Source organism: Coturnix japonica, chromosome 2, assembly GCF_054131305.1.
Source record: "Coturnix japonica strain WE chromosome 2, WE-NBRP24, whole genome shotgun sequence".
NCBI classification, from domain to species: domain Eukaryota; kingdom Metazoa; phylum Chordata; class Aves; order Galliformes; family Phasianidae; genus Coturnix; species Coturnix japonica.
The window spans coordinates 133,413,584-133,431,682 of record NC_140664.1 but is presented as its reverse complement, the minus strand read 5'-3'; the positions used below and the strand labels follow the sequence as shown (position 1 = coordinate 133,431,682).

General features: G+C 44.1%; 1 protein-coding gene across 1 annotated transcript; it reads right to left on the bottom strand.

Annotated features, from left to right (window-relative positions):
- Positions 1–604: 604 nt before the first annotated feature.
- XRCC2 (X-ray repair cross complementing 2) lies at positions 605–10,063 on the bottom strand. Its single transcript, XM_015852860.3, has 3 exons — positions 9,952–10,063; positions 5,841–5,922; positions 605–1,588 (listed from the first exon to the last, which is right to left on the bottom strand). Exons 1-3 carry the CDS (start codon positions 9,988–9,990, stop codon positions 873–875), a joined length of 837 nt encoding a protein of 278 aa, XP_015708346.2. The 5' UTR covers positions 9,991–10,063; the 3' UTR covers positions 605–872.
- Between the last annotated feature and the right edge of the window lie 8,036 nt (positions 10,064–18,099).

The following is an 18,099-nucleotide window of genomic DNA, read 5'->3' as shown; positions in this document are numbered from 1 at the left end:
ACGGAGGCAGGGAAAGAAGTGGGAGGAAATAATGAGGGTGAGGAGGAAAGAAATTTGTCTGTGGATTAAAAAAAAAAAGAACACTACCCAAACCAACCCATAAGCCATACTTCATTATTGTCGGACTGAACCGTTTTGCCGCACGCAGCACAGACTCACAGGTACCCAGAGCTGGGTCTTCAGTTCATCCTTCACTTATGGAAATCAGGCCTCCATTTTTGTCCTAGCTTTAGATTCTTCAAAACCAGCAATTTCTGAAGGTCGAAACACCTGAAATCCTTGTTTCTCTGAGCATATGATAATGCCAGCAGAGAGATGGTGAGATCAGAGAACTATGGTCAGGATTACTACTGACAGGCTGTGAAGACAAATCAGTTGTGGATGCATTTCATGTGCCCTTGGCTACTGGGAATGAACCCAGACCTGTATTTTTGGAAAGAGAACACTTGGCCTTTTCGCAGTCTACCCCACAGATAACTACGCTTCTATTTCCGTCCATTGGAAGAACAGGATTAAAAAGCATAAGACCCAGAAATGAAGTCAGTGCATCTGACTGCATGTTGAAGAGGTTACATTAATTAAGGACACCAGGAGTTTAAAATGATTTCAGTTATCATTTTCTTGATTTAATTTCTTTTTCGTATTAAGCGTGTACAAATAATAGCAACATTCCTCGCTACCTGAGACTGAACATCCATAGTAATTTAAATAAACGTTAAGGCCTTCTGCCCTTCTCTGAGTTAAAGACATCAGTGACAAAAGTTCTTAATCACCCAGCAACAAACAGCTTGTTTAGAAGGTACTAACACCTACCTAGAGCTAATCAGGCCTAAGCACCAAGATTTGCCACAAGTTTCAAAGATGAACCAAAATTAAAACTGAACTCCACATTCTGCAATACTAAATGGACGTTTTGTTACGTGGTTTTTTTTGAGGTGGCAAGAAACGAGTGTAAAACCTTTGCTGTTGCCAGAATTAAATTGCTTGGAGAAAAATATCCTGTGGGTCACCATTTGTTGCCATGATTTACAAAGATAAGGCCGATAGTCTGCATCAATTTCATGCTGAAGTTTTAAAGGAAAGAAGCTTTCTGCAGAGTTTGTAGATTTCTGCATAATGGACTGTGTTGTGGCAACCAGGACTAAGTGATGCTCGCTCACAAGCTTTTCAAGAAAGTTTGCACATTTCTTCAGATTCATCTCCTGTGAGTTAAGACTCTCCCCTCCGTTACTTCTGTCGATCCAATAAAAAGCTGAAATGCTGTCTACAATCAAAAGGCAGAGAGAGGGGTGAGTGCAAAACATGTTTTCTAGAGAATGAAGAGTGAGAAGTAACTGGGTGCTGCTATTACAGTTCACAAGATAAAGCCTTCCCAGGCAGCGCTTCATCATCTCTTCTGTGCTTTGCTCCAATCTGTGCTCAAGAATGGTAACGAGACGAAGCATATCGAAGTGGTAATCTGTATCAATGAACATGACTTCTACTTCCAGTCCCCCTCCTGATTTTGGAATGATGCAGCGGGCTATCAGGTGATAAAGCATTTCAGTTTTTCCTGTTCCTTCTGGACCATGGAATTCAATGACATCTCCTGTTCATAAACAAAGAAACAAGCTGTCACATGTGGGCTCCGAGTCAACTTTCGGCATTTATGGAACCAATATTCACTACTCCACTCATTTGAAAAGGCATTTTTGAAAGCTTTGAAGCCATAATAATTTCGACACTAGTTAGCATCTATCAAGAGAAAATCAAACTGCCAATGAAGGCCTCTGAAGTAAAAAAAACTTCCTACTTCCCTACTGAAATTCCCTGCTAATCCAACACTGCAACCTCATTTTCCTGCATTTCTGGTACTTCAGAATTTACTTTTAAAGCTGGATTGCATCCCAAATCCTTCCTTATCTGTTCTGAATGGCTCTCCCCACTTTTGAGATGAAAGATGACTACACTTCCTATGCCATTAATCTTCACTTTCTCTTCCTGCTCAGAAGTTGCAATATCCAGCTCCACCATGTGCAGCCAGTCACTGCTTTGCTGTGTCACATACATTGCTCTGGTGACACAACAGAACCCTGGTGCAATTATAACACCCAAAGGGAGAAGTCCTAAACACACTGCGTAGGTCATGCCCCCACAGCTCAAGTCTGTTGAAATCTTTTAGAACAATTGTGTAAGGTATCTGTCATTAAGGAGCAAACTGTGTGTTCTAATTACTACTGGCTTCAGCACAAGCTTTCTGCTGCCCCCAATGGCACTGCTGAACCCAGGTCAATGGCTGGCTTAGGCCAACATGCAATATAGATTGTTAGATCTACCTTCACACAACACACGTTCAAAGAATGCAGCAACTCCATGTCCTTTCAGAAGCAGCAGTGGACAAATCTGACTTGCTATTTGTAATGATGCATATTAATCATTATGTGTAGTAAATGCTTGACTTCACGCACCCGAAAATGCTTTATCAAAAGCTCTACTATCTCCTATGGAACTTTACATGAAGGATGTGCCATGCGCAGAACACTGGAGGGGCCTTTTTTGGACAGAATTAACAGGCTCAGTAAAACTTATAAGCTCAATGGGGAGTTTTTGTGGTGCTGGTATACAAATTCTAACAGCAAGACTTAAAGTTTGTTCCATATTGCTAAATGTGATGCACACTCAGGTTGGAGTTTGACCAAAACACTTAAGTTATGCTGATACTCTGAATAGAATAACAGTTTGGGCAATAAGAAAACCTCAGGGGAGCAGGGGATTTCTGTGCCTTCGTGATTACTGAAGGGACTGCCCACAGAAAGAACTGATGCAAAGCAGAACCCATTTATAGCAGTAACTATAAATGTAGGGTTTCCTTCAATTAGAGGCCAGGCTGCTACAGTAAGATAAGGAGGGGAAATTCATCCTTCTGGATCAGAGCGGACGAATGATGACACAGCAGTGCAGGAAGTGTGGCCAGCAGTGTTTTCAAGAAGCCACTGACACTATCTCTCACAATAGGTCATGGAGGAAAGCGAGGGATCAGGACCAGCATCATCCATTAACGTCAAAGCACTCTGAAGGGAGGATCAGTATAGAGGTACTGTTCAAAGGATGGAATGAGCCTGAGAGGCTGAGTAGGAATGGACACTTTAACATGGAAGAAAGAGAATGGGAAATTGTTGTATTAGAATTCGTGTTGCCCGACATTAGCAGTATCAGTAAAGGAATGTTCCATTAGCTTGGCAGAACATGTAAAAGACAAACGTACTGGGTTAAATTAGGCTGGGAAGGTTTGACAGATCAAGGTGAATTATCACAATTATTTGACAAGAAATTCAGGACTGATAAATTGAAGACGTATGTTTTAAGGAGCAACCCAGAACACCCAACCCAACACACCACTGGGCTCCTACAGCTTGAACTACAGACAAAACACAACAGGCCTATGATGGGCAGACTGAACAGCACCACTGCTATGCAGGATAAGCTAAATGACATTGCGTAAACATCAGTATTCATATAATACTGATCTACTTTAGAACAAAATGCCATGCTCCATCCTAGCCATCAGTTCTGTGTTAGAACCAGAAGAGTCCAGAGACTTTTCTGTACTCATTACGTTACTGAATGTTGGTCAGTCTGTTTTGTGAAGTGGGCTATTGGAATACACAGCAATAGCACTGCAGGTCTCGTACCATCCAATACCTTGAAGTTGCTGAGTTAGTAATTTATCATACTGTGTAGAAGCTGTCACTGATATCTGCACTGCTTGTAAGTGGGGTAGAAAGGCATAATATTTATTCCAAATTAATTCTGGGTGTCAAACTACTGCTGCACATCAGAGCTTTATATGGACACCCACACCTTCATGCCAATGGCACGGGAGAAATATGACTGGCTTTAGAGGAAGCTTATTTAAAGCTCGTGTCATTTTTGCTCTATTCCAGAAGAGCTCAGATGATATTATGTAATGATATGTAATTAACACACGTGTGTTCTTAAATATACAATTCCATCATAATTGGAAACAGTGACGGGAATATCACAGCAGTACCTCTATTAACAGCTCCTATTTTATAATATTCTGACACATGTGTTATGAACACTTAACTATGATGTAACCTTTGTATAGTTTATTGAAACTTTATATATATTTATGTTGCTTTGTTTCAAATACCATCAGGGAAGAAAAATTTAGGTCATTGCATAGCTTTCATCTCACCATTTGTTCATGGGCAATGTGTTACAGTATTCCATAAAGACCCACTAAAAATGAAGTTCGTGACAAACAGGCAGATATTCTACAGGGACTGGATAATGAGAATGCACGTGGAAAAACACACATGAACTCATAAATAAATAGACTGCGGTATTAAAAGACAAAGTAAAAATATAATAAAAGGTGAAGTCCATATATATAAAGATCTTTGTTAACATTGTGCAACTCCATTAGTGTCAGCCAAAAAGCATGACCAGCACAGATAATAATTCATGCCATTGGTTAAAAGCAAAAGAGGAGCGCTTTGTAAGTTCAGTGAATGTATCAGCACAGGGAAAAAACAGTGATGAAATCAGAAAGTTCCCATCCATCTCAGAGCGAAGGTTCTGGAAAGGTGTTTGGACAGCCTTGAACAACCCACAGAGCTTTAAGATCAAAGCAGATATGTTATGAATGGAACTATAAAACCCTGCTGACTGAAGCAGCGAGGGCAATTACTGGCCCCCAGGAGAGGCCTCTCATAGGCTGTTCTAGGATATGCCCCATTCAGTCTCGAACATTTGTTTCTTGTATGTGAAGTACAAAAATAGACCGAAATACAGCGTTTTCTAATCCTGCATTTTTAAAAAGAAAAAAAGATTATTTCATCTAAAAAAAACCAAAACCACCCAACAATAAAACTTCAGGAGACATTAGAAGCATACACCATTTTCAGGGTTCTTGTGGGTAAAAAAACAATTCAGAATGGAGAGTATTTAAATCACCTTCTATTCTCTGCTCCATTCACAATGACTTACCAATATTTCCCTGTCCTTTGTCTATGTTATATCACATTTGAAACTTCTGTGGGTAGGAATCATATATTGCTGAACTCTTAATGTAGTCCCAAGTGCTGCAAAACAATTCGCAAATGGTCTCACAGAGACTGCATTTGTAGACTAAGCATCATCCCTCATCCAATTACCTTGATTCTTTTTATTGCTTTTGCTGCTATTTCTTCTGAACCTGCTATAATTTGTGGCAATCCAAATTGCAGACAAGTATGCTGATAACTGCTGCAGCCACACACTTTTCATATTAAGTCTATTCATTCATTCATATAGATAGATAGATAGATACTCAACAACGGTGGTACCTCACAGCATGAGCCTTTCAGTTTGTGATTCGTGTGCCTTTGTTATCAGGTATTCCAAGCTTTGTGTGCTCAGAGCAGCCTTTCCCATTGTAAATCCATGGGATTTCACAATCAGGAAAAGCTGTCCAACGATGTCACAGATCACAGAATCACAGAATGACCCGGGTTGGAAGGGACCTCAAGGATCATGTGGTTCCAACCCCCCTGCCTGGCAGGGCCACCAAACATACACCTTTACTAGATCAGGTTGCCCAGGGCCCCGTCCAACCTGGCCTTGAACACCTCCAAGGACGGGGCATCCACAACCTCCCTGGGCAGCCTGTTCCAGGGCCTAACCACTCTCCTAGTGAAGAACTTCCCCCTAACATCCAACCTAAATCTTCCCTCTTTTAACTTAAAACCATTTCCCCATGTCATGGATAATCAAGGAATTACTGGATGTGCTCCTTTCCATTGAGCTCAGTAATTTCTTTCATTACAACTTTTACATTGATGTTTTTGCATTCTTACCATGACCAGGTGATCCTTCCTCAGCAAACAGATTAGGTTCAAGGTTTTTCAGAGAACTTCTGCCCTCAAGGCGTGCAAGCAGCTTTAACAAAAAGAAGAGACACACTGTTACCTCAAAATAATGGAGTTTGGGAATCTCTTTCATAGGATTCCAACAACAGTCCAAGAACAGGACTGTTCTATTTTAAAACGTTTTCATAAATACATGTGCAAACCCACAGTGTGGAGTACAGCAGCACAAGTTTCCATCCATACAAACACGGGTCCAGTGGCAATAAGGAGCGGATATACATCAAGAGAAATAAAGGAGAAATAGAAAAACAAATGAAAAAGCTGCACAGGCAGACAAACAAGAGGGATTATCACAGAACCACAGAATGGCCTGGGTTGAAAAGGCCCACAGCGCTCATCTGGTTTCAACCCCCTGCTATGTGCAGGGTCACCAACCAGCAGCCCAGGCTGCCCAGAGCCACATCCAGCCTGGCCTTGAATGCCTGCAGGGATGGGGCATCCACAGCCTCCTTGGGCAACCTGCTCCAGTGCGTCACCACCCTCTGAGTGAAAAACTTCCCCCTCACATCTAACCTAAACCTCCCCTGTCTCAGTTTAAAACCATTCCCCTTTGTCCTATCACTATCCAAGTAAACAGCCATTCCCTCTCCTATTTACACGCTCCCTTCAAGTACTGGAAGGCCACAGTGAGGTCTCCCCAGAGCCTTCCCTTCTCCAAGCTAAACAAGCCCAGTTCCCTCAACCTTTCCTCATAGGAGATTACCTCTGGTATAAAGCAGTGCAGGCATTAGACAGAACAAAAGGACAGAAGATTGTGTGTAACAACCATCACCTCCACACTATTGGTTGAAGGGAAACACTACCCATCATTAGACTCCCCAGACAGTCTCACTGCACACTTATATGTAAAGCATGCTTATATTCTTATACGTAAAACACACTATATGTAAAAACATGCATATTTCATTTGAAAAGTTGTGCAGGACTCTCATGGGATGCCACTCCTATTGAGTTAGAGCTTCAAGCAAAACCAAACTTGTTTGGTTTTATTGCATCATTCTCCAAGCCACGAGCACGAAGCTTTAAATGCACTCAGCCTTATCTCACTTTCCTCCCTGCTATATCAAGGAGCTTTTGCTCTGAATTCTCTTAAAAGCTGTTTAAACAGTCGTGCATGTGTTTGCCTTTAATAGCAGAATAAAGCCGCATTTAAATGGCCCTGAATTCACTCGAAGTGGTCAGGATGGGAATCTAAGTGTGACATTTCCATTGACATTTTAGCATTCCCTTCCATTAACAAAACATCAGCGTGTTCACCTTTGTTTGCCCGTCCCCACGTTACCAGGGGAGCTTTGTGACAGTCCCACCGAGGGGCCATGAATGGTTGGGGCCGACCTCGCTAGGGACCTGCAGACCCTCCTGTCACTGTGCCTGTGTTTGCACAGCAAATAGAACACACCAAGAACTCTTGAGAATGTGGAGAACCAGGATGATTCTGTGACCTGGCCAAAGCAAACAACTGGATGGATATATATAAAGAACACAGAGATGCTTAGAGACCCTACGTGTGCATCCAAAATGCAGCGGTGGCCACCCAGAGCCCAGCAGCAGCCCCAGCCCATGGCAGGAGAAGCTCCCCAAGCAGCAGGGCCGGGGCTCTGGCTCCACACACACAGCACTCCAAGTTGTCAGAGACAGGAAACCACCACGGGCTGCTGCTCCTGATGCCCTTCAGCTCCCAGCCCTATTGCACGGCTGGGCTGCAGCACAAGGCCCTAAGGAAACACATCTCTGCAGCCTGCTGCTCCCACATTTATCTCTACACTAACAAATACACTCCCTGCAGGCTTGTTTTTTCATCTGGAAACGAAGAGCCCTTTCTCTTCTCAAACTATCACCTCTTCAGCTTACTGCCACAGCACTAGAAACACACAGCAGAAGCATCTCTATTGTTTAAATACGAATCCGTCACTGTTTAAATGAGTTTATACACTCGTTTTAAATAACTCCAGGTGCTCACTCCAAGCAGTCCTCCTGTAGGTAATTTATGGTAATTTGCTGATGATAGCACACCTGTGTTTTTATCAAACTCCTATTTACTTCCGAGTTCTGAAGCAGAATCTCCAAAGGCACTTGCCTCATTAGCGTCACGCTGTGAGCAATGGGGTTGCTGGCAGAAGGAGCCAACAATTTGCCTTCCCGGCACACGAGGGTTTGTCCACGCTCTGACAGAAGTGACAGCAGCTGAGCTGAGCAGCATTGAGGCAGCAGACAGGGATCCCTCACCTCTGTAGTAGTAGTTAAAGTGCAAGGTTTTGCACTTGGGCAGGAAGAACCCCAGGCACCTGTACAGGCTGGGAGGAGTGATCCTTGAGAGCAGCTCGACAGAGAAGGACCTGGGGGTCCTGATGGACGAGAGACTCAACATGAGCCAGCAGTGCGCTCTGGCAGCTCAGAAAGCAAATGGGATCCTGGGCTCCATCAGGAGAGGGGTGGTCAGCAGGGATAGGGAGGTGATTGTCCCTCTCTACTCTGCTCTTGTGAGGCCCCATCTGTTGTACTGTGTCCAGGTGTGGAGCCCTCAGTACAAAAAAGACATGGAGATTTTGGAAAGGGTCCAGAGGAGGGACAGGAAGATGATCAGGGGGCTGGAGCACCTCCCCTATGAGGACAGGCTGAGGGAGTTGGGTTTGTTCAGCCTGGAGAAGAGAAGGTTGTGGGGTGACCTCATTGCAGCCTTTCAATACCTGAAGGGAACTTACTCCCAGGAGGGGAGTAAACTCTTGGAAAGGGCTGACAATAGCAGGACACGGGGAAATGGTTTTAAGTTGAAAGAGGGAAGATTTAGGTTGGATGTTAGGGGGAAGTTCTTCACTAGGAGAGTGGTTAGGCCCTGGAACAGGCTGCACGGGGAGGTTGTGGATGCCCCGTCCTTGGAGGTGTTCAAGGCCAGGTTGGACGGGGCCCTGGGCAACCTGATCTAGTAAATGTGTATGTTTGGTGGCCCTGCCAGGCAGGGGGGTTGGAACTACATGATCCTTGAGGTCCCTTCCAACCCGGGTCATTCTGTGATACAGGTCTCAACAAAGCCAGGCATAAAGGCAAGTACACATGTAGGCCTTGGCGGAAATATGACTTAATTAAAATGTGAAAGGAATTCAAATGAAATACCTGAGCTCTGCTGAGGGCTGTGAGCGAACCTACGGGCTATTTGTAAGCACACACGTCTATCTCATGCATGAGACAAAGCTTCATTCTCAGCCACCACAAACGTGCAGATGTGGTACAGAGGGATGTGGTCATTGGCACAGTGGGGTGGGCTGGGATCAGACCTGGTGATCTCAGAGTTCCTTTCCAACCTTAACGACTCTGTGATCGTACTGTGAGATTCCACCATCCCAATGGCCATCGGTTCCTGCCTCGCTCAAGTTCGGTCACCTGTGAGTGTTTTAAATGCCAAAAGGCCTTAAGAACAAAAGTCCTTTACAATAAAACAGCGTTTTAACGCACAGTAATCACAATCACTCTTGTTTCAATGCTTTTATGTGCTGCATATTGCAACAGGGTAACGCACAAACCTCTGGGTTATCAACTTGCTGATTACAAGCAAGAATAACAAACACTTCAGGAAAGGAAAAACCCAACAAGCCCCCAAACCGAACTGAAGAATAGGATTCTACCACCCGCACAGCACATCAACCACCACCAGCCCTTCCCCATCTGTTCCACATCTCCCTCACAGCGCCGATCGGGAGCAGGAGAGCGAAGAAAACATAAAGATATTACTGACACAGCCCCGCAGCCCAACGCTCCCCTCAGGCGCTGCCCGCCCCCTCCTGGAGCCGCGCTCCAGGGCAGCGGGGGGAAGGGAAGGAAACGGAAGGGGGAAGGGCGGCGGATGGGGGCGGGCGGGTGCGGCGATACGGCCGGGAATCCACCCCTCCCCTCACGCACCGCCCTCACGGGGCCCAACCCTGCAGCACCGCCCTCAGGGGGCGGCTCAGGGCCGGCAGCTCCGTTCACCCGGGCACAGCGCGCAGCCGCCATCGCCCCCTGGGCACCCCCGGGGGCTGTGAGGGGAGCGGGGGCAGCGCCTCACCTGAGTGCCCGACTCCGCCCTCCGCAGCGCGTCACCCATGGCGGGACGGGGAGGGGGCGCCGCTCCGTCACACGCCGCTCCAGCCCGCCGGGACGCGGCAACGCGTGGCTCCTGGCGGGGCTGTGCGCATGCGTGGTTCGGCCCTTTGGGGGTGGGTGCTGAGCGCCGTGAGGTCGCTGGTTCGAGTCTGCTGCTCCCGAGGGAGCGGTCACTGCTGGGAGGCAGATGTTTGTTTCTTGATATAAAGGGCTGAGCTCGTTACAGGTCGTTGGTTTTCTGTTGAAAGACATGGAGATTTTGGAAAGGGTCCAGAGGAGGGACAGGAAGATGATCAGGGGGCTGGAGCACCTCCCCCATGAGGACAGGCTGAGGGAGTTGGGTTTGTTCAGCCTGGAGAAGAGAAGGTTGCGGGGTGACCTCATTGCAGCCTTTCAATACCTGAAGGGAACTTACTCCCAGGAGGGGAGTTAACTCTTGGAAAGGGCTGATAATAGCAGGACATGGGGAAATGGTTTTAAGTTAAAAGAGGGAAGATTTAGGTTGGATGTTAGGGGGAAGTTCTTCACTAGGAGAGTGGTTAGGCCCTGGAACAGGCTGCCCAGTGAGGTTGTGGATGCCCCGTCCTTGGAGGTGTTCAAGGCCAGGTTGGACGGGGCCCTGGGCAACCTAAAGGTGTATGTTTGGTGGCCCTGCCAGGCAGGGGGGTTGGAACTACATGATCCTTGAGGTCCCTTCCAACCCGGGTCATTCTGTGATTCTGTGATTGAGATGGAGGTTGGCATTAGGTCGGCCTGCAGGGCCTGGGCAGGGCTGGTAGTGCTGGGTGTGGTGCCTGTCAGGGCCCTGAGCTGTGCTGAGCTCTGTGTTCACAACCTTAGCCATCCTTGTGGCTTCTAAAGACCCACTTCCCAGTTTAACAGGGAAACACGAGCAGCACAGAACGCTGTGTGCTGAAGTAGCTGCTGGTTGAGGTGACTCAGGGCAAACTCATCTGCGTGGCGGTCATTAAGTTCCGACGCTGGCAAAATGAGTCCTGCAGAAGCCAGCTATCAATTATGGGTTGTATTTAAAAGGGTCTGGGATGTTTTACATGCATAGCTCTGAGTGAGGTGGCCTCACGTGGCCTGTTGTACTCACAGAATTACAGAATTATCAAGGTTGGAAAAGACCTAGAAGTTCATCTAGTCCAACCATTATCGATACTTCCCAGCTAAACCATATTCCTCAACACCACATCCAGACGTTTCTTGAACACTCCCATGGTCAGTGACTCCACCACCTCCCTGGGCAGTGCATTCCAATGCCTGACTACCCTTTCTGAGAAGTAATATTTCCTAATGTTCAGCCTGAATCTCCCCTGGCGCAGCTTAAAACCATTCCCTCTAATTCTATCATCGATTACACGAGAGAAGAGGCCAACCCCCAGCTCACTACAACTCAAGGGTGGATCTCGATGCCCAGTGAGGCTCTGGTGGTTGGTAGTGGCCCATTGGCCTCAGCGGTGCAGGGGGAAACGTGGAGAACCTGTTTGTGTTTTCCATAGGCTGGGTGCTAGCCAGCAGGGATAACAAGCAATCCCACTCCCTGTATCTGCATATCAAAGGACGGCAGTGATATCATCCCCTTGGGATGAGGGAGGTTATCAGTGATACTGCACGTTCTTACAGATAGGAGAAACCGCTGGTGGAGTTCTTTGTTTCTTCAAAGAAGTGATGTTTGTCAACATAAAAAGAGTCTCTGCTGGAGTGAGATTGAATCTACCGTGAATCAGAAAAACCTAACCTCAAATGGAATGTGTAGGCTTTGTTTTCCCTTTCAACCTTCTTTCAGTCCTAAGTACACTCCCCCTAATTTAAAACACCCTGTTGTTGCCACCTAGTTCAAGGTTTTTAGCTGAATGCCGCTTGCCTCCATGTTGAACCTCATTCCAAACAATACTTTCAGTGTCAGGTCCTCAATCACAGAATCACAGAATGACCTGGGTTGGAAGGGACCTCAAGGATCATGTAGTTCCAACGCCCTGCCTAGCAGGGCCACCAAACATACACCTTTACTAGTTCAGGTTGCCCAGGGCCCCGTCCAACCTGGTCTTCCCCCTAACATCCAACCTAAGTCAATGTCCAGTGTCTCATTAAATTACAGTAAGTAAGTACTATTTTGGGCAGCTGTTGTTGACTTTCTTATTCCCTGGGTGTAGATACATGTAAAATTATCAAAAGCAAAGAATGTGATTAGCTCTCTGGCATATAATTGTTAAGGTTGGAAAAGACTACTAAGGTTACTTAGTCCAACCATCAAGCCATCCCCACCACTAAACCGTGCCCCTCAAGAGGTAAGAAAAACGTGGATGGCTGCATGGGGACACAGCATGAAGTGCAGATTTGGAGGTCAGAAAACCTTAAGTGTTGTGTGCCTGACTGTTGTTACAGTACCATAAAGGTCTGGACGTGTTCCCTGGAAGTATTCAGAAGGTTTCTTAATTAGAAGTGATTGTCCTTGAAGCTGACTGGTGATTGAACCTAACCCGACAGTAGAGCAGACTCATTGTGAGTTATGACAAAGGCACTACTCATTGCATCAACCACGTGATCTTCTTCTATTTTTTTTTAATTATAGCCTCTTTGTTGCCGTTCTCCTCTAATTAAAGCCATTGCACTAATTTTAACATGTTTGAATTCAGAAGCATAAAATACACATAAATGCCAGTTGACTGAAACCCACTCCTACCTCATTGCTAACCACTGTCTGTATCCCAGTAGGGTCCTATGGGAACTCTGCGTGGGTGAACACAGTTTTGGTATTACAATCTAATGCGATATGAAGTATCACAGTTGAGTGGAGATCAAGTGAGAAATATTCCAGAAAGTGAGGCTAAAAACATTGAATTCATCAGAGCAGTAAAAAACCCAGATATTTAATGGCCTGATATGTTTAGTAAACAACAGAAATGTGTAAATCAAATAAGTGGTCATTTTGATGGGCAGACTGCAGTAACTATCTTATGTTACCTTTGCATTCATTTGCTTAATACACTGTGGCTGGCATTCTTAATCTGGAAAATTGATACTTGCTCTGTGCCTTAACAAAGAATCACAGGTTTGCTTTTACATTTATTTATTGGTACAGTTATTTATCATTACTTTTCTTAGCAGATAGAAAGCAAAGTTTTGGCAACTCTACATGTTTCAGCCTTTAACCAACCCCACGCCTCACCCAGATCTTTGTCTACCTGGCATCTCACCAAATTCTATATTATATCTTTTTTCAAGCTTGCTAATATATTTCTCATCCATTTGCCTTTTTTTGTTTTCTATGTGTATAGTGATCTCTGTGTTTACCTTGTTCCTCTAGAGAAAAACATTAACTTAGGTATGCAGGAAGACTCTTTACCATTGGCTTAATCAAGGGTAGATAGGAGTCTACTCTCTGTTCCTGCTTTGTTTTGTTCTGTTTATGTTCTTTTATATTTATCTGCAGCATTCCTGAGCAATAGGGAGCTCCAGGAGTACAGTATCCTACGTGCATCTTACTCTGTTTTTCTACTACAGGCTCCTCCTTAAGACAGAATCCTCCTTAATGCAATATGGCTATAAGTAGATCATTCTATCCAGGGACTCTATGCCCCAGCACTCCTGTTTCTACAGGCAGAAAATTAGTCTTCCTTTGTTTGGCATGTGGGGAGCCTGAGGGTGCCCCTTGAGCCATAGGCACTGTTTATGTAGCAATTCAGCAGCAAGAGCAATGACTTTTCTAATAGCAGAAAGATCAGGCTCTGGGGCTGTGCAGCTCTGTCTGCATAAAGTGCACATTGTGGAGAAAATTCCTCTTTCCCATCTACATTTGGAACATCTTCTACAGTGAGAGGTTTTCCCCTGCACGTGTTTAAGATGTTCACTGTTGAGAGAGAAAATGATGGTGCTAGAGAGGAAGGTATTTAAAGTGGAGTTGCAGCCTTAAGCAGAACGATCTTTTCTTTTTGTATTTGCTCATTTATCCACTCGCCATTACTAATTTCAGCCAACAGAAGGAAACTGGGTTGGGTTCTGGGGAAGGAAGGACTTGCACGACACTGCCCTGGGGCTGTAGAGACCTGAGTCAACTGTTTATAGAAACATTAACATTTTGTTGGTTTTTTTTTAAGACACGAAGTCCTAACCTTAAATTGCCAGTTGGTCTGCAGTACAGAGACAGCCCAGGGAATTAACACCCCATCCTGGAACAAGGCCTGAGGTAAGAGCTAAACAATAGGGAGAAGCACAAAGAAAGCCAGTGCAGTGATGAGAAATGTAGAGTGTGTGAGGATGCTTGCAAAAAAGGTTAAAATACATTGAGTTTTTATATTTAATTAGGTAACAGCTAAATTAGAAACAGGAATTTAAATGTTTCTTCCTTTAAGCAGTATTTTTTTTTCAATCACAGAGATTTTGTTCCAACACGAGCTTCATCATTTTTGGTGTATTGTCACTTAATGTTCCTTGCAAGATTTGTGTGGGTGACATTCAGGCACAAACCAGCTCCAAACGGATCTTCTAGGTTGAAAACTGTTCATATAGTTGAATTAAACTCTCTAGTGAAGTCAGCTGTTGTTTTGCTCATTAACCTCCAGACTCTTGAACACCTTTGCTCCAAATGTGACGAGTTGTCCATCTGAAAACTCACTTAAGCAGAAGAGTCACTCTGAAAGACAAAACAGAAAGGTCTCATTTTTGCATCTGCCTCATTTACTCCTTTGTCTGGTACTGCTCAGTGCCCCAAAGGCTGATGAACTAAAGACCACCTCAGAGTTGTAAGTAAGTCTCAGCTGGTATTAATAACAACAACCATTTTGAAAGTTCTGACTTAAGGTGGATGTTGAATCTGCAGGTGGCAAAGCAAATGATGGAGTGCCTTTCAGGTTACGCACAACCTGTCTGTTGTGTGACTCCTCCAGTTTCATGTAGTTGATTCCTGCCCCACTGTTCCAAGTTCCTCTCAATAACTGAAGTGATCTGTCACTGGGCTTTATTAGATTTTCTGAGAGCAGATGGCTGATTCTTTTTACCTGGAGAGCTGCCACTTTCTGTAGATACATCTCAGTTTTACAGTAGTATAATTTATCCATTTGCGTGACAAATAAGCAGGTTAAATTACAAGGGTGTTATAATTTCAATGACTTCAAAGAAGGTGATAGATTTGCTTTATAACCTGGGGAAAAAATAAAGAAAAAAGAGGAAAGAGTTGAGTCCATTGGTAGATGGGCTGCTGGCCATGAGAAAACAACCCAGGTCGTTACTAGATCCTGGCATCCGCTGTGAAGTTTCAGAGCTGGTTGCTGGATATTCCGCTTTACATTTCAGCTCGCAGAGCTACATCATAAATAAACTTGGTCTGTGCAGCCATTCACATGTACTCATGAGTAGACTTCTTATTTCTGGAGGTTGCCTTTTATCAGCTTGTGCTGCTGAGTTTGAATTCCTCTTTGTTTGTTTGCACCAGGTTGTTCTTTTCCTGCTGCTGCTTCCGTCCTGTTTGAATAATTCTGTGCTGGCTCGCTGTGAAACTGCCAGATACGCCTTATGTAGCAGTCAGCCTCACAGATAAGGACTGGTTTTGTATTGGTGACCTGGCGAGGGATGTTTCTTGCTTATACAAAAGCTGTCTTTATTTGGCACCTGATCTGGGACCCAGTTGAAGTTAGCAATAAATTAAAAACTCACAGAGAGGAGAATGCAATTTATAGAGACAGATGAGTAGTCAGTGGTGACTACATGGGGAGTTTGGTTCTGAGTTCTCTAGCTCTGCCCCCCATCACTGCTCAAACCCCACAGACCAGAATAATACGTATTTTGCCCCAGCCAAACGTATTTGAGACAATGTTCTCCATTTCTACAAGGCTGTTTGATAAAGTATGGATGATCTTTCTAAATCCCGCTCTTGCAAGTTCCCCTTTAGTTAAATGTCGTTGCCCTTACAAACCTCAACTTTTACGAATGTGGCAAAGAAGTCATACAAGTGGTATGGCCTTGCTGGAAAATTAATGCAAATCCTAGGCTTATCAATTGAATTGAATTAGTAGGTTAATTAATTAGCTATGTATGCCACACTGGATGTGCTGCTAAAAGGTACATCCAGGTAGCTGACAGTGAGACCAAGCCGACTGGTACTGCTTAATGAAAGCAAACCAGACCTTGCCCCTGTGGTACAGAGAACTAATGGTACAGTTCAAATGTGCATTTCAAACCATGAGATTAAGCCCAGGAAGAATAAGTGAATAATCCAGGCCATTTTCTTTATTTCATTTTATTTTTTAAGAACTGACTAGGGAATCCCATTTTACCCTTTTTACACAAATTTAGCATTAAAGTTTCTGTTTTCTGTAATCCCTACGGACCTCCTGTCAGCGTGAAATATACATCTATTTCTTTTCTTTTTGATCTTAACACTTGTAAGTAATAAATAATTGATTGCCAAAGGAATTCTGGGAATATATTCAGCCCTAAATTGAGCACTAAACTATTTGCAAATGTGCTTAGGCACCAGCCCAAAAGATACATCAAAAGAATGTCAATTGGATATTGGGAAGCAAAGTGCCATCATGTGTTAGAATTAAGAAGCATAAAATATAAGTAGAGAGATAACAGCTGTCAGAACTGATGGCGACAGTAATAGGAAAAGGTATGTTTTTATAGACGGCTATAAACCTTTGTTTAAGCTAGACCACACTTTCACCTCAGTAATGACTCTCCGGGCCATATTCAGGGGATGCTTCATTTGTTGGCTACTGTCTTGAAAGTGGGGCTTGGTAGCGAGCTTACCCAAGAGATATCTACAGCTTCATCTGAATCACCTTTGAAATAAATCTATTAGAAAAAAACTGGGGTGTATCTGGCTGCCTTTAGTGTGGATGACAGATTCACTGTGGCAGTCTTACTTCACCGTGCCTACAAGCCCCAGCATGAGCTTGGTCACTAATGCCAGCCTGTTTCTTTGGCTGTGCTCGCAATGCAGACAAAATCCCAATACCTGAATGTCTGTTGAACATATTTAGATGTTGTGTGATGTTAGTTTTGACACTGCGACTGAAGCTTGATATGCTTTTTATGGGGCACATACCCTTGGAATTCATTTCCAGACACACAAGAACGCAATGACAGGGAATGACAAGGATGAGTGAACATGGATTTATTTACCAACAGTAAATCATGCTTGACCAACCTGGTTGGTAAATTTATGGTTAGATAACTGGCTAAAAATGAGGGAAGACTGATGGATGTAATATATCTCATCTTTAGTAAAAGTAAAATTTAGTAAAATTTGGAAGCTATTTCCGTGTGACTTAGGTTTCATTCACCTCAGAGATTCTCTTTGTAAAGCAACTTGCAGTAACTCTTAGGAGGCGATTGCACATCTAGAGTGGTGCAAAGAGAGTGTGCTTTGTCCATGTTTGTTTGGCATGCTTGTGGTTCTGCCATGAGGATGGAGGGGCACAGAACAGACTCAAGCAAGAGCTGACTGATCCGTAGTTCTTCTGTCAGAGAATACAGGCTGGTGTGGTAAACAAGTGGTTTACCACCACTTGCTGGTGGTAAACAAGGGTCCTCGGGGGCTCCTTTGGAATGAAAATGGGGAAGGTTTTTTTGTAGATTTTGGAGACATCATCTGTTAGTGATTTCAGTGTGACAAATGTCTTGTGGAAAAAGGTCTTTTGTAGGTCTTGAAGTTAATTGTACTCAAATATCTGATTGACAAAGCTGAAATGAGACGTGAAAAAGAAATGTTCTTGTTGGCTCACTGGTGGATTGAAGTACAAGATTTTGCTCTTTTGGTTTTGAAATTGTGGAGCTCCCCTAGGATGGAAACCTCTTCATACTGTATGTAAAGCTGAATAGACATCTAGGGTTATATTATGTTAGGGCAGCACAAAACAGACCTGCAGCTTGGAAACTTCACCCTGTATTTTGATTTCCTACATTCACTGTATTCAGGCACTAGTGAAAAAAAAATACCACTTTGAGATAAGCAGCGTTTCTCTGTTTTTTAAATGGATTCACTTTGCTTGTGTTCACACCTATTTTAATACTTGATTTTCTGCAAATGACAGTAAGATGCTGATAGGAGTGTTCACTGAGGTGGTATTTTACCCTACCAAAGTGAACCTAATAGTTACTT